Source organism: Apus apus, chromosome 1 (genome assembly GCF_020740795.1).
Source record: "Apus apus isolate bApuApu2 chromosome 1, bApuApu2.pri.cur, whole genome shotgun sequence".
Lineage (NCBI taxonomy): Eukaryota > Metazoa > Chordata > Aves > Apodiformes > Apodidae > Apus > Apus apus.
Window position 1 is genome coordinate 40,210,485 of NC_067282.1, and position 16,798 is coordinate 40,227,282.

The following is a 16,798-nucleotide window of genomic DNA, read 5'->3' on the forward strand; positions in this document are numbered from 1 at the left end:
GGGTACATTTTATATGATCTAAGTAAGACAAGTCAGTATTTTTATTCCTTTAGCATAAGAGAAGTAGTTTGAAAAAATTCACATAAGAACAATGTTTATTTTGGACAAATAAAGGCAAACTGAATATTTGTAAAAGTAAATTGATAATTCAAAAATAAAAAATATGATAAATTGAGGATAAAAATTATCAAGGTAAATAAAAAAAACCTGTCATGAATTGCAATTAATAGAAGCAATCCTTTTTTGAAAGTCAGGATATAGATAAACATATTTCTCTTGTTTCAGAATATAATGTAATCAAAAGGAAGTTCTGGGCATAGAATTAAAATTCAATTTCTAAGTTCATTATGTATCTATGTAGGAGAATTGAATGCTGATGTCTGTATTTAATGCAATTATAATGCTAGAATCTTCTTGGTTTGGTCTCAGAAGAGCATATTTTATGTGAAGAAAATTTTATAGAGAGGTAACATCTTTTATTCAACAAGTTGTTACAGTTGGGGAAAAATTTACAAGTTTGTCTGTGGAAGAAAGATTAATTGCAATTCAAAAGCCAACTGACTGTAGAAAACTAATATTGAAGATTTTGCAGCTGATTTCTGATTAGCACAGAAAAGCATATAAAAAGCTTTAACACAGTATACTTAAGCTTTAGAACTGAACTTCAAACCAAATGTCCCAAGTAGGAGGCTGTATGTATTTTTTCATCTCAAAAGGTTTCAAAGGTTTCCACTAGGAAAACTGTTTTATCTACAACCAGAATTCATTCTCAAAATTGTTAGTGACAGAGGACTGTGAGGTTTCTGATTTTGGATCATGAAATGTTTCTAAAAGACTAACAAGTCTTTAAATAACAGGTATACTTCGTAATTCTGTTCCCAGAGCTTGTGGCTCCATTAGAGGCCTCAAGATTCTGATTTAACTGAGCAGATATAAAGCATCAACATCAAATCTACTCCGAAGACAAAAGCTCAAAGTATCATTACTGCTAGAAGTTAGCAAACCTAAAGAGCAGCATAGATGACATTAGTATATTTACCATATGAACTTTATTAGGTCAAATGGTTTAATTTTCCTTATTCCGTTTGCATTTATTCTGAGTTCCCTACTTGCAATTGTTCTCAGGCATAAGTGGAAAGTCATAAATTGGCAGCTCTAATCAGGCAAAGTTGTGTATGTACAAGCATCAGAAAGCAATAAAATGTAGCATTTTATCCCTCTTGCATGTTAGAGGAGGCTTTACAGACTATTCTGTCATGGTTCATCTGTTACATGATGCAGTGAAGGAAGAATATAAATCTTCCAGCTTTTCATGAGCTTCCAACATGCAGGAAATTCTTTAAACTGAGATCAGAGCCCACATGCTTAAATTGAATATAAGATTAAGAAAGAATTAGGAACTGTTATTTGACTCCCACATTTGCAACAAAGCCCCAGTGAAGCCAAATGTTTGTTTTGTGTATGATTACACACACAGGCTTCCCCTTCAATAGACTCTTAGATGCATTAACATTGGCAAGAAGGTACAATCTGAAGTTACAAAAAAAGTAATCTTGGAAATTTGCATTTATCCTACTGTAGAGCAACAGCTCAGTCATTACGAATGAATCTTGACTTTTGTATCTCTTCCCTTCAGTGAGAACCAAACTGCCTGTTTAAATGAGAAGGCCATAGCCCATTTGAATACAAGACCTGACCAGATACATGTTATATTACTATCTACTTTTATCTTTTAAAAAAAAGTTCAAAAGTGATTAAGTGTTCCTTGATGTTTCTGCATTTAAAATTTTTGCTGCCATGAAAACTGTTCTTGTATTCCCTCCTGCTCCTTGTATAGATATGTCCGTTGATTATCCATTTCTCCAGGACTCATTCATGAGAACAGTATCTGGTATTACTACTCTACATTCACATATTTACACCTTCAACAGCCTGTTTTTTTCTTGTTCACGGGCTGTGAACAGTTTTTGTGATTTTATAGGGGACAAATACTAAATCTTTCTCACTTCCAAACTTCTTAAAGTTTCTGATCAACATAGTATTCAGTGTAAATCCTTGTTTTCATGAAGTTATCATTCTCATTGTCTGATAGAAAAATAATAATTTCACAGTCACTAAAATCTTAAGCAGTGCTGTTATGGTTGTTTGATGACTACAACACAGGCACCAGCTCTTCCAATATTTAAGGAAGCCATCTGCAGAAAAAAAGATACATATTAATTGAACAGGGATAAGCCATGCAAAAAATTGCCAAAGGGTTGTGTCAATGTTACTCTAAAATGGTCAAAACTAATGGGAGGATAAACTACTAAAAATAAATACAACCCACAATATCCTAGTATTGCAGTTTTAAAGTTATTTATTCACATCTGAAATCCTTCACCTTAAAGTCTGAGAACAGAAAAAAACAGTAGTGATTTCAGATGTGTTGTCAATTTTTTGAACTATTGCAAAGGGTTTCTGTAATCTGTAAACTCTAGCTGATGCTTCCACTTTAGTCCCTGAGGCAAGGTCAAGGCTACCGATAACAAAATTGTACAGTTCCAGTACTTTTAAACAGGTTCAAGAGTCCTTCAGAATAAGACTGGCAGCTTTAGGTGCTATTTATGACAACACAAGGATTAATAAGTGTAGGAGACTGGATCTTCATGAAACTAAAGCAGTAGAGTCAAATTATATGGTATGTAATAATAATAGTAATGATAATACACTGTAATTATTGGTACAAAACATATCAAAAGCAGAGGTGCTACATGTTTCCTATCTCTTCAAACATGGTTATCAATGTTTTTTTAAATGTGGACTGGTGTATTTGGGAAAATAATCTTTCCAAATTGATTTCTTATGTCCTACAGTATGCCATAAAAATCCTCCCTTGTCATTTAATTAATAGTAGATAAAAAAGATGGGCTTCAGTATTAACCTTACAATATGCATGTCTACATAAAAGCTTGACAACAGAAACTCCCTCCTTACAAAGATAAAAAGAAATAGGCATTTTTTAATATAATACATCTGGCCTATTTTAAATGTTTTATTTTAGGATAAAAACATGCTTTTGCAGGATGTACTTTTCTTCACTAACTTTAAAGGGAACTTAGGGTGATTAATTCAGATATAAACATCTACACTGGTAGAACAAATACTTTTTCAGAAAGTCTTAAAACAGAATTACTAACTGAAAGTGTTGAAAGAATCCTGTTTCTTTTTAAGGCTCTGCAATGAATCCAAATCTTTCCAAGTACTACTGTGACATAATAAATCACATTACTTCTACAACCAAACCACCAGTCTCCAGCTTCTTCCATTATGTCACTGCTTCTATTATATCTATTAATTCTTATGTGGTTCAACATTTCCATATATTCATCAAACAAACAAACAAAAAAAAAGGAATTGAAGAACTACATGAAAATTTGGCCTTTTATATGAAGACCCTTCAGCACATGCTGATTACCAATGAAAATTCCACATCCATTTACCTATTTTTTATTACATTTCTTCTGTATGCGAAAGATGAGAAATGTATTGTTCGCTTTTTTGTTACCAGTTTTACAGCCATGGCAAACTCAGATACTATAATTTATTTTTTCTAAATAATATTTTAATGTACAACTATCAATATGTAGAGACAAAAATAATTAAGACTTCATTATTACCTGCGTCCATTCATTAGTTTGAGGGTCGTATGCTTCCATAGTATTCAGGTATGTTTGACCATCATAGCCACCTACTGCATATAGTTTGTCACCAAGAAGACAGACACCAACAGCATCTCGAGGCATATTCAGTGGAGCAACCATTGTCCACGTATCAGTTTTTGGATCATACCTAAGGAAAGAGAAGAAACTGAATGTCCAGGAGGAAGGTAAGTGTCAGTTCATGCTGATCTTCACTTTCTGAAAAAAAAAAAAAGAAAAAAAAAAAAGAAAAAAAAAATCCTTTATCATACTATCCAAAATATACTTCCTAAGAAGAAAAAACACAGGTTTATTGTGTTTCAAATCTAGACTTCTAAATCTTGACTAGAAAGTGTTATTAAGATAAACTTTTGGAATAAACAAAGGTATTTGTGAAGTAAGGTGTGATAAAAAGAGATCTCAGAAGGGTCTAAGAGCAGTATCTGCATATATGTATATTTTTATGCATATATTCAATATAAGAGATTCTTGTAGCATCATAATTTTTTTCTAAAATTTTATTACATTGTATTTTGATTTCTAAAATGACACCTGACAGTATTCACAGCCAGGAAACATCTTTAAGAATTCAGGGAATATGTTTAACTGCACTGGAGTTAAATTCTCATGTTATTTGCTTGTGAAGAGAGCAGTACTGTTTTTAAGATATAATCACGACAGAATTTTTAAAACCACTAACAAAATTCTTTTTGTATAATGACAGTCTTTCAAAAATTAAATATCTAGCCTAAACTATTAATTTAGATATTCATTGACAATGTAAGAATTTAATTTCAGGAGGTATTCAATTATATCTATTTTAGACATCTGTAAAATAGAAATTAATTACCTTTTGATAGTCCCACTCAGTTTGTTACTGAGGATATCTGGAGTGTTAGGTTAAACTACAGACCTAATTTTTAGATTATAAATATTACTAAAATAGAATACTGTATTACAGTATGAAAAAACTAATCTAATTTTTCTTTAAGTATCTCTACTATGTAGTAGAATCACTTGATAATCAGTGGAGAAAAGAAACATTTGAGGATACAGATCCTTTTACTGACTTCAGTTGTTTGCTTAAGTGTAAGATAAATCACACTTTGGGGTATTTCTTTTGTATTTCTCTTTGGGTTTATTTCTCTAAAATAATTACAAAGTAACTCTAAAATGGCTAAAAATCTTATTTATTTACAAGTCTTCTAGTATATTTTTATATAAAATCAGGCATCAAACCATCTTCTATAAGAACTATTTTTTTTGGAGGAGTCAGGTTCTTTAAACTTCATTTTTTGTAGCCTAAACTTTATTAACTAGAAGTTGTTAATCCTACAGACAGTTGTATTTTCCAGGCCTAATACAAAGGCTGACTGTAAGACCACCTGCAACTATTTCAGTCATTCATATTTTCAGTAGGCATTAGTCAGAACATTGTCTGAAGTCCCCCATTATATTAGAACAATGAAAAATTTTAAATATAAACATTGTAACAATGTTGTTATAGTGCTTTGCTTGTAACTGCCTTTTGGTACATTAATATTACCTTGAAATTAGACAATAATTGTCTTTAAACTTGATTAAATAGTTCTTGACAGCTAAATACATCTATTGAAAAAATTCTACTGATTTACAGACTGCTAATCCTTCTGGCTTTATCAGGACTTCCCAGAAAATAATATGGTAACATGTTAAACTTTTAATGTTTAAAATACCGTTAAAATGATTGTGTTGTTTTTTTGACTTCGTTAAAAATTGTATTGATTTTATTTATTCACATTCTTTCATTTTGCTGTCTTTCCGTGAAAAGTTTTGAGTTAGAGTTTTTAAAGCTTGAGAGGAAAATACTTTAAAACAATGCCTGAACCTGTGGAAGGAAAATGCATATGTAACAAGCAAAAAAATATTATTTTTTACAGCATTTTTTCAAAGAATCTGTGACTTTTTCAGCAATGGCCCCTTATGTCTCTTAGCTGAAAGTTCTCCAATAAGTAAAAAGCACCAGTGAACATTGTATCTTCATCTGCCTAAAGGCAATAACTTTTAATAAAGTATTTTTACTACTCTTGAATTGCAAGGGCCAAGGTGAGAAGGTGCAAAAGCAGGGAAACCAAATACAAGTGACATATTTTGATTTTTTAAATGTATTTATTTTTAATAAACAGTTGAGCAAGGGCTAAACAGAATTCTTATAACTCATTTCTGTCCATAAAATAGAATGGCACAAGAACTTGTTTTCTGTAATTGTTAGGAAATAGTCAGAGATTTCTTATATCCTTTTACCTGCTAAAAATAACTGTACATTTCATCTTTATAATAACTAGGCTTGCCCTAAGGTGAGAAGGGTTATAATAAAAGTTCCTGAATGTGGAAAAAAATCAATTTGAAATCAAGGTGAGACAAAGGGGAACAACTATACACTGTGAAGAGCAGAAAAACATTATTTTATTTTCTAATTCTTGAATCCATGGAAAATCATTTTTTCAACCTTAGAAGACTTTAAACTGGAAGTCCTAATTACTATTGAGTAAGATTTTAGCAGTAGCATGTAAAAAACTATATATCTGCTCTGACTAGGTTTACATGATCTGAAAAATATATTTTAACACATGATGTCTGGTTTCACAGTCATCTTCTTTGAATAAAACACATCCTAGCATGCTGTATCAGAATGACAAAATTACTGAAGCAGAGACTTATTCCTGAAGAAGAATGAGACTTCATTAAAAAGACTGATGCCCAAATATTTATAAAGAGGAAAAAGTTTTGAGACATAAGAAATAACTCTCTATAATAGAACTTGGATGTAAATACAGAGACACTATATCACATCCTAGCCACCTTTTAAACTTACCAATCACTGGGAGGGCCATGAGAGTTTTTTCTTGTCTTATTAGAGTGCAGCTGTTAATTCATATCTACTCTATGAAAGCAAATAGCCTTACAAGTTCTGGTTTGTTAGTCTCAACTTTTAGTCTGGAAGTTAACTGCCCATGAAGTAAGTTATTCCTTTTTTTTTTTTTTTTTTTTTTTTTGCTATCATTGCAAAAATACCTGGATGAGCAGCGCTGTATGTCATTCCGATACCAGTACATAAAATAAAGATATGTAGTTTAGTTTGCTGTTATAATCCTCCCTGAGAAATACAAATGTGATGGGCTGTGATTTGTCTTCAACTACAGGAAGTTTTTCGTCTCAGAGACCAAAATATGGAAGAAAAGTTCCCTTGCACTTACCATTAAGCAGAAATATTTCATACTTCTTAATATTGTCACTAGTAGTCTTAAATTAATTGTACTTAATTGAAAAATCTGGCTATTCTTCCTTATAAATAGAAGCCCAAGAAGACAAGCCCTGTAAACACAGGCAACATGGGGTTTCTTTGAACTTTTCATTTGTTGAAAATGAGAATTGAAGTATTTGGCAGTCTATGATATTTACTTGTATACAGTAGAGGTGGGAATGAGTCTAAAACTGAGCAAAATCATATGGATAGCATAAAGAGTAAGTTTCAACTTCTAATTTTTAGATTGCATATTGGGTAACTGTTGAATGACAAGTCGGATTCAGCAGAAACAGTAACAGACATTTGATTAAAGTTTAACTTCAAAAAAGAAAATCTCTCCCAGTACCTATCTTTATTTTTCTGTTGAGATAAACCAACTACTCTAATACATGCTTTAACCGTTGCAACCGGTACATATTTAGAAATTATTCCTTATTCTATTTTAAATCATACAGAAATAGAAAAATGTCAGACTCATGAAACATTTGAAGACTACTTTCAAACTGAATGCTATAATCACTCCTACTGGCCTATATTTTTTTTAATTTGTAGAATATCCACCTGCAAAATTCAGGGTATTGTAAATCCAGTTTGTAAGGCTTATATGAATGTGTTAGAAAATGGCAGTGTTGCTTAAGAAAGCAGTATCATACACTGTAAATATCCACTACTTAAGCAGTTCTATATTTCTTCTTTGCTCAGCTACACTTTCAGTTAGAAAATACTTCCAAACATAATTTGGTGTTATAAAATTATATCTGCAAATTTTAGTTCATAACTCTGTAATTTGTAATATCATGCCTTAAAAATAGAGACTTGTTAAGTGAAATGTGAAAAGAGTAGATTTTTGTGTCCATGATAATAAATAACAGTACCCTGAAAAAAATTGGGAAGAAAATAAACTTCAGAGAAACTGTCTTCTACAAACCTCCATGGAATTTTTCAAGTAAACAACAAGTTGGCATTTCTTGGAGTAAAAACAACTGTTTATTTTTGCCATCATTTAGCTAAGAAAATGATGCTACTGGACATTATTTCATAGTAAAAAATACATGTATAATTGGATACCTTTCTACATAATCCAGCAGTCGAGAACAATGGTTAGAAGCAGGAGCATCGTGGCCTCCAACTGCATAAAGAAAGCCATCACACGTAGCCACTCCTACACCTCCTCTTCTCTTACACATAGGAGCACACATATTCCACTTGTTTGTGTGAGGATCATAATATTCCATTGAACTCAAACATGAACTTCCATCCCGACCTCCAACTGAATATAACCTAAGAAAGTCCACACAAATAAAAATGTTAATAAAACAAGAGCTCAGAACTGTAGAAAAAGAGCATCTGGGTTTTTATCAGACATCAGCAAACAACAACAACAACAAAATAAATCTCAAAATCACACAAATTTCATATGGTCAGCAAACACAAGTGATTTTATTTTATTACCAAATTCACACACTACTTAGTGCTTTGCTCACCTGAATAGAAAGAAAGGTATTTTATTTCTGGGAACAGATATTTTTGTTCTTCAGTTGCACCATAGACTGCCAAGAGTGCCCTAAGTGACATGCCATAAGAAAGTAAAACAAAAATACACAAAAAACAAACTACATAAGTTTGGTATGCTAGTCCAGAATGAACACTTACGGTACGGACCAAATTTGCAGTGCATTGCAGAGAAGAATATTGCATTATGTTTTAAACATGGATTTGTAAAAAGTACTACCTTGATTTCAAGGATTTTGGTTATACTGAAGAAAAGTCTTGCTCAAACTAACATTCATGTATCTACTCAACAAGTAAGAAAATGATACCCTTGGGGACTGTATATTGATTTTCTTCATTAGAATATATTATGAGGAATATTTTAGAATGTTTTAAATTCAAAATGGTAAAAATTAGGTTTTAAAAAATATGTTGTGTTGGTAACCATCTGCAGGCAAGAGACTTGTTTCCTTTCTGCTTTTATAATAGTTCCCAGGAGTAAACAGTTCTGACTGTTCTTTCCCACCATTACCATGCTGTATTCATTTCTTATATGAATAATTTTGCAGTCTGTTGCCTTTTCTACAGTACCTGGACATTAACTAATAGAAATGCAGGCTATTTTAAAGTCCTACCACTAAGCAATGTAGGACGCAAAAGCTGTCTATGTAAAGCAATTGTTCAGTTGGAAGCTTTTACAGTCCTAAGTGCTCCATGAATTCAGAACTACATAAATGTGCATTTGACATTATGTTTTGTTGGCATGGATGCTGAGGAATAAAGAAGTTCCATACTATCAGCAAATGTGTCACTGAAGCCACAGAACATTTTTGGTACTGCCTAAGAGACACATTCTAAGGTAGCCAGGAGAATCCATACTCTTACATGAGAGATGTTTAAGCAAATAAGACTTTTTGATAACTATTTCTGTGCATCCAGCCCTAAAACGTCTAAATTTCTATATGATTATCAGACATCTATTGGTGGGATCCAATTCAAGATTAAGACACCTACATGTAAGTGTTAAACTCTTGGTGTCTACAGTGTCTAAATTGCTGTTATGCTCAGGGTAGTCGGCCAAGCCTAAAGAAAAATTTGGTTCATCAGCTACAAGCATACAATTTTTCTTCAGCAAAGAATAAGAACTGCAGAACAGCACAAAAAAAAAAAAAATAATTAAAAAATGGTCCAAATACATTTATAATAATATAAGTGTTTACATGTAGGTGTCTGCAAAGGTGCTATCCTTCATTTCAAAGATGGGACTTGTTTCTGCTGCCCACAGTGATCAAAATTTACTTGTGACACATAGTGTACTGCGACATTCTCTGCAAGCTGACAGACATGACAAAAATATACAGGAGAAGAATACATGATTGCTGGAGGTCAAGAAGGCTATGCTGAGGCAATTCAAATGGCAGTAGACAATTATAAGTAAATAAGTGAATTGATCCCAAAAAATTAAGATCATAGATAACAAGTCTGAGACTTCCAAATAGATTTCTAACTCAATATTTGGAAACCCAAATATTTAATACAATTTCTAAAAACTGCAAAATATCAACACTTCTGCAGAGTTCAGTATGAATACATGTGTTCCCCTAGTCTAAATACCTGCCACTTTGTTTATTTCTTCTGGCATGAAAAGTTCTTATCTATTGCATTCTTTTTGAACTGAAATAAATCTTCAAACTGACATTTTCACATCGAAAGTAAAGCACGTTTTTCCTCTGTTTCAATTAAGAAGCTAAGGCATTCCAAAGTTGCTGGTAAAGAGACAGCAATCACTGTTCATAAGTAACTGATAACAGTTTCACTTAGCAATTAGGACCATCTATTTTTTGTTAAAATATTTTATGCTATACAGAACAAAACAAAATGAATTTCCAAAATTAGATTTTGGAACTATCATTTTACAGTTTGATTGTGTTTACATCTCAGCAAAGAACAGCTCGTAAGACTAACAATAAAAATTTATTTCACAAAGGTCTAGTTCAGTCAAATAAAAGTTGGAAATTGAGTAATTGTCTCAAAGCTCTGGTTGTGGCTAAGCCTGAACACCTTAGTCAGCAATTGCTTCCACTCAGTTTCTTAATCCATAGTCACAAAGCCTCCAAATGACTGCAGGATTAACTCTGCAACCGCTGCTGAATATTCAGGATATTGTACAGTTGAATTAAACTTTTGCATTACTTAGATCCAAAGATATTTAGTATCCTTATTTCCTTCTTAGTGATCACAGTCTTGTTTTATTGGATGACTAAGAATGAATTAATTTTTACACTTTGTCTTCTTTTGTACCAGTTTAGAACAAAATTTTCTGTAGGGAAAAATAGAATGTCTTTCTCTAAAAGCCCTAAAACCTGGCATTACTGAGATCAGATACCAGTCCTGCAATTACAAGGACTATTCTTATGCCTTTTAACTATATTCAGTTCTATTACTTCAGTCACCAGTTACTACCTCTGCACTGGATGATTTCTTGAAAATACTAGAAAACACCTGAAAAAGCAGACATCCATTTTTGTTTGCAAATACTTTCAGAATTCAGAGATGAGAGGTTATCCAGTGAGTCTGAATTGATCAAATTCAAGTTTCTTAAATTTTTCTTTGTTTTTTAGTGTCACATTGTTAATTATCAATATTATCTTAGTAATTTTACCTTAACTTCCTAACTACTTCTGTTCTTTTACTATAGCTCTACCGTAGGGATTGTATATATGCTATCCCCAAAAGTCTAACTTAGCATCAAACATACAGCTTAATTATTTCTGCTTCTCTCAGATTTTTGGTATTTGCAGACTTCCTGTAGATGGCATAACTCTTTATAGCTTTTTAGTATCTACAGTATAGCAAGACTTTTATTTTCAACATTGCATGATTAAACATAAAGCTTGACAATAAGCATAAACATGATTATATAATAGTTACATCATTATTTTTTGAGTTAAGAATATTCTGTTAACTGAACTGCACCTCCTTTTGCACTCCATCAAAACTGTTGGGATTTCTATTATAATTATCAGTTTTGAGGGAATGATTGACGAGGAAAAGAAAGCATCAAGTACCAAGTACTTTTATCTCCACTGATCACAGCAAAAATTTTCCTGTGGAGATGTTATAGATTTCTGTTCCCCAGTGGCCTAGATTTCAGCTTATTCAGACACTGTGGGTAGATAGAATTTAGACCGGACTCAGTCGCCTCTGAGCTGGAAATTTATCTTTTCAGGGTTTGGTCCATTCTTTTTGTATTAAGATGGTTAAAGAATCCTAAACAGTTGTGTATATATATAGGTTTAAAGGGGCTAGAAAATGCAGTAGAGGTTTCAAAGTAGGAGACATTAAGAGAAATCATGACTTGCTGGATCAAAAGCATTTATCTCGGTGCTATCATTACAAACCTTTGATAGCTAATCAGAAAAGCCACTTTCTAATTCAGTTTGACAAGCCAACCTCTAAAGACCAGGCTGCCTTTGATGTGAGGTAGTATGGCTTGTGAGAACAGCTGAATCATGCCTTTGCAGTGTTTCTTAATGAGGTTTTGCCTTTCAAAATTCTTTCACTGTGAAAATCAAAGACCATATCCAGTCTTCTGTTTAGGCCCCTTTGCACCCTCTTCAGCCCTTTTAGTGTGCCTGAAAGAGCAACAGAGAATTACACTGGCACAAAGGATATCTGCTTGGTAGAAGCCAAGGGAAGGTAATAATTTTGGTTAGTGTTGGACTTCTGTATTGCTCAATCAGTCCATACCTGCTCTAGGAATCAAACAGGAGGAGAGGAAAGATATTTATCCATACTGTCTTAGTTATGCTAACAAACAGCAGTTTTGTTGGCAAAAGTTGAAAAAATGACATTTTTCTGAATCAAAGCCATTAGTGTAGTCTTATTTCTGTGTGTAAATTTGGAATTGTATTTCATGTATTTTGGTGCAGTAATGCAGTAGTGGAGTAAATTAAAAATACATAAAGTTTGACCAACAAAAAATTGAAGGAAAAGAAGTCAAAAAGTACCTGCAATTAAAATATAGTACCTACTGATTTATAATACTGAGAGAAAAACACCTGTGGTTAATATTGTTACAACAAAGTAGAATTTCTACCCTAGAAATTATATTTCCCTAATAGAAAGAATCTGTTTCAAGTACAATTAATTCTATTCAAATTATAGAGTTTAAATTATCATTGCATGACCAATGACTGAATGCTAATTCCATCAGTTTAAAATGTCCTATATTGTATCAGCTATAAGATTGTTAGGGCAATTTTGTTTGTAAATTAATAATTTATCACAGCATGAGCTTAAGACCCTTTATTTGCTCTCTCTCTTTTATTAAAAACAAATACAGTGAATCTGTCATTAAATAAGAAATTGCAACTGGATACACAAAATTATTTTGTGCTAGGCTGCGTTTATGATATTAATTTTCCTTGTGAGTTTAATAATTTTAGACTATACAGCTGTTACATTTTCTTCACTCTCAGTATCCATTTATTGCTTTATTCTAACTGAAATACTGAAAAAACCCCTACACCTGTTTGTATTTATATAGTCAAAAAAATATTCTCCGCATGTGTCCCTTTTTCCTTATAGTGGGAGGCAGAATATTGCCTTTTTGAGAAAAAAGTTTGATTAAAAGTAGCAGTTAATAAACAGCCCATTTATAAAATATCAGCAGTGTCAAAACTGTCATAAAAGAACCTCAAATAGCTTCTACAGGATTTAAAGTAAGGTATAAATTTATTGATAGGTAAAAGGACATTTAGAATAAAACCAGTAAGAACAGAGACAAAAGTTCTAAGGCTGATAATTTGTGAGTTAGTCTTTGAAATATGCTTGTCTTTCTCCCCATTGCAAAAGGGTTTTTAAAAACTAATTACATTTATGAAATATCTAATAAGTAATTAATATCACCCTGAGTAAAATTTCATTTTGCTCTTCAGTTGGGTAGATAATGTAAGAACTGTTGTGGAAACAAAAGTGTGAAAGCATTATTTTTTATTTTATAAGGAAAAGCACTACTGTATTTCAGTATCAGGCAAAATATGAATGTCATTCATAAAATATTGATTTAAAAATGTTCATTGGTAATCAGTGACAATATCATGGGCAGAAAGCATGCAGTATAAAACATCTTCTCTCTTTACATAACTGTAATTCAAGTAATTCAAGTATAGTATTTTTATTAGTTTAAATGGATTAGTAGAAGAATAACTGAATCACCAATAAGGCACAAGAGCAAAAAAACCCTTAAGCAAAAAAGCCATGAAAAAACCTACTCTGACGGGAAATATAATCGTTTCAGACATACTTTCTTATCTTGTTAGCTTGGCATGAAATTTTGAAGTGTTACTTCACTTTAAGAATCACAATTACAGCATATTAATACTTCATTTCTTCAGTAATTTTGAGCTAGTTCCCTAGGTTTTCCTCAAGTACGAAAGTTATCAGTGCATTGCAATTATATGGATGATTTGAAAAAAAGTCTTAGATAATGTAGTCTGTGACCTCCACAATGAACAAATTATTCTCGATTCAATGAATTCAACCAAGAATGAAAGATTCAGCTGAAGTTAGTCTACTGAGTAAAAAGGCATTTCATTGTACCCCAATATTAGTTATTAAGAAGTCAATCAAGCTTCAAATTAGAAAAATAGAAATACCAGTTAACAGTGGAGGTAGCAAGGCATTCTGTTCTGCTGAGTAGATACTTGATAGCTGCAGTAATGGGTGCTGCCTATAAAGATACTCGAGCATCAAATTATTTAGCTTTCTTTAATTTCAGTAAAGTTTAGATGTCTAAATATCTTTCCAGATTTCCACATATGTGGAAATGCAAAAGTGTGTTTATACATGTATATATATATATATATAAATGTGTGAACGTAATTCAAGGAAATGCGTACATTTAATCAGGGGAATACCTTCAGACTTCTCTGACTGCACTGAACAAGGACTTTGTGGAAGATGTACAATTAAAAAAACTGGCTGTCATTCTTTCTAGGCATTATCCATGCTGCCTCCCACTGTCTAGATTTTTACTTATGTTAAGCTTAAAAGCTGAAATTAGCAAAGTGGTCCCATTGCCATTTTCTATCAGGTATTAGGCCTGAGTAAGTTAACTTACTGTCTTCTTGGACTGAAGCACAGCAAAATGTCAAAATTAAAGCATACTATACTATGTCATGTTCATTATCTATGCAGAATTTGCCATTCATTATAAAGTTTACAGAGAAATGTGTAGTACAAGCAAAATGTTTTTTACCACAAAAACTGAATAGCAGACCTTACAGCAAATGACAGTCACACTAGCTGTATGCTAGTCCACTGTCAGCAAACACAGAAATCTTATTTGCGTGGGTGAAGGATCAAGAGAACCACATGATGGACGCATGCACACTTAAAGATGTAGATGCGCAGTAAACAAGAAAAACAGAAATGTGGCCCAAGCATCTGGAAGCCTAAACACATCATACCAAGAGAAAGGCTCATCAAGTTCCCACCTTGCAATGTAGCAATGGCTTTAGCATGTCATGTTTCCTAACCATCACTTCTGTTCTAAATTGCAATATACCCTAGCTGCATATGAGGCTGCCTTAGATGTAGGAAAAAATATTGGTTTTACCATGAAGTGTCACAATTTATTCTTTTTTTTTTTCTATGAGCTACATATATTTACCTAACCTGTATGTGTGCTAGCTCTTTTTAAGGCTAGTCCAGCCACATGAAAAGAAGCACGCCTGTGCAGAGACTCCTATTTTGCAGGCTGGATGTAAAATACCAAGTTAAATCTTGCTTGAATAAGAGAGAATATGATACATATTGAATTGTGTATCCATTCTGCTGCATGGGACCCCTATGTAGGAAATATGAATTTGAGTGCAAAGTACAAAAGATCAGACCAGGGCACTGAGCCTGTAATAAGTCTTAATGATTCTGCTAAGAGCAAATGCCACAGATGGTTTTATTATATGATGCATGAAAGGCAAGGAAGCAAAACTCCTGGAGGAGGTTGTAATCAGCCATGCAATCAAGTTTAGTAGGTGGTTGTATGAATGTAATACATTGCTAATTATCTTGTGCTAAACACTTAACTGCTATTAAGAACTCTGTGGAATTATTAACCTATGCTTTTCCAAGGCCAGTACACAGCAAATATACTCCTGCGAGTGACTCACTACAAGACAATTTTGAGAACCTATCTTGTGCACACAGTAATTTAGTTTGGATCCTGCTTGAAAATGAAGGTTCAGCAAGATAAATTTTCTGATACTCACTTTGTAATAACACATAATAGTCATAAGGGACATATTAAACTGCTATTTACCACAGGCAAAATATTGATCTAAACGAGACAAATTGCATCCCAGCTTTGTTTCATTAAATGACCGGAAAACAAAACATTTGTCCACACATATGCTAATGTCTGTATTGGTCAACTCTCTGTTCCCCATTCAAAATAAAAAAGAGAATAGTTGGAAAAGTAGTGCTAAGCCAATAATCCAACTTATGAAAATCCATTACTAAATGTATTTAACTCCTGCAAAACTGGTGGAGCTCAACGAATGTGACTGAATATAAATAAATAAAAAAAAATAAACATTTAAAAATAAACAAAGCTACATGCTATCAAAGTCTCTTCACCTAACGAATAAAATTGGAAACATAAAAAAATAATTTGCATGGGTCTGAAGAGACAAAATGGTAAATATGTATGTACATATGTATTAAAAAAAAATAAAACTCATTAGTATGCTCTTTTTATCAATGCTTAAGTAGAAGTGACAGAATGTGGAAGTAATTTTAAATTCCATCTGCTACAATCAACAAACAAAATCTGACATTGTCTATTGATAATAAGTAACTTCTTAAAGGACACAATCACAAAACCCTACTTTTATGTTGAACTGTCTTTCAATAAAAACACAAAAAGGGAATATATTGAAATATCAGTGACTAAAACAAGGAAATGTAATTAATGAGGAAAACAAGGCTTCCCAAACAGCTCCAATGTTAAACATGTTGTATTGGATTAAGAAGATGAATGTTTAAGGTTTTCTTCCTATAAAAGAAACTATCTCTGGTTTAGTTTAAGTATCTTGCCCCTAGTATTTGTATTGCATTTTCCTGTTTAAAGAATCAGCTGTCAGAATTTTGACATCCGTCTTGAAATTGTAAATAGTTACTTATGTTCCCAGGAGTGTCCGAGCATTGGGTTACTTCCTTTGGTACCAAGCTTATGAAACAAGAATCGCAGACAGACCCTTGGCATCAAACTCCTGAAAGCTGAAACATTTTTAAAATGTTCAACTTTGCTTTTTTCAAAACTGCTATGAAAAGAAAA

General features: G+C 32.5%; 1 protein-coding gene across 1 annotated transcript in view; it reads right to left on the reverse strand.

The window, feature by feature from the left end:
• Window positions 1-351: 351 nt before the first annotated feature.
• The window catches only part of KLHL1 (kelch like family member 1), a 195,796-nt gene continuing 179,349 nt past the window's right edge, over window positions 352-16,798 (reverse strand). The window contains exons 9-11 of the mRNA XM_051607919.1: window positions 8,035-8,247; window positions 3,660-3,831; window positions 352-2,195 (exon numbers count right to left, since the gene is read on the reverse strand). Of these exons, the coding sequence (XP_051463879.1) occupies window positions 2,136-2,195; window positions 3,660-3,831; window positions 8,035-8,247 (445 nt within the window). The 3' untranslated portion in view covers window positions 352-2,135. The remainder of the gene's footprint in view (window positions 2,196-3,659; window positions 3,832-8,034; window positions 8,248-16,798) is intronic.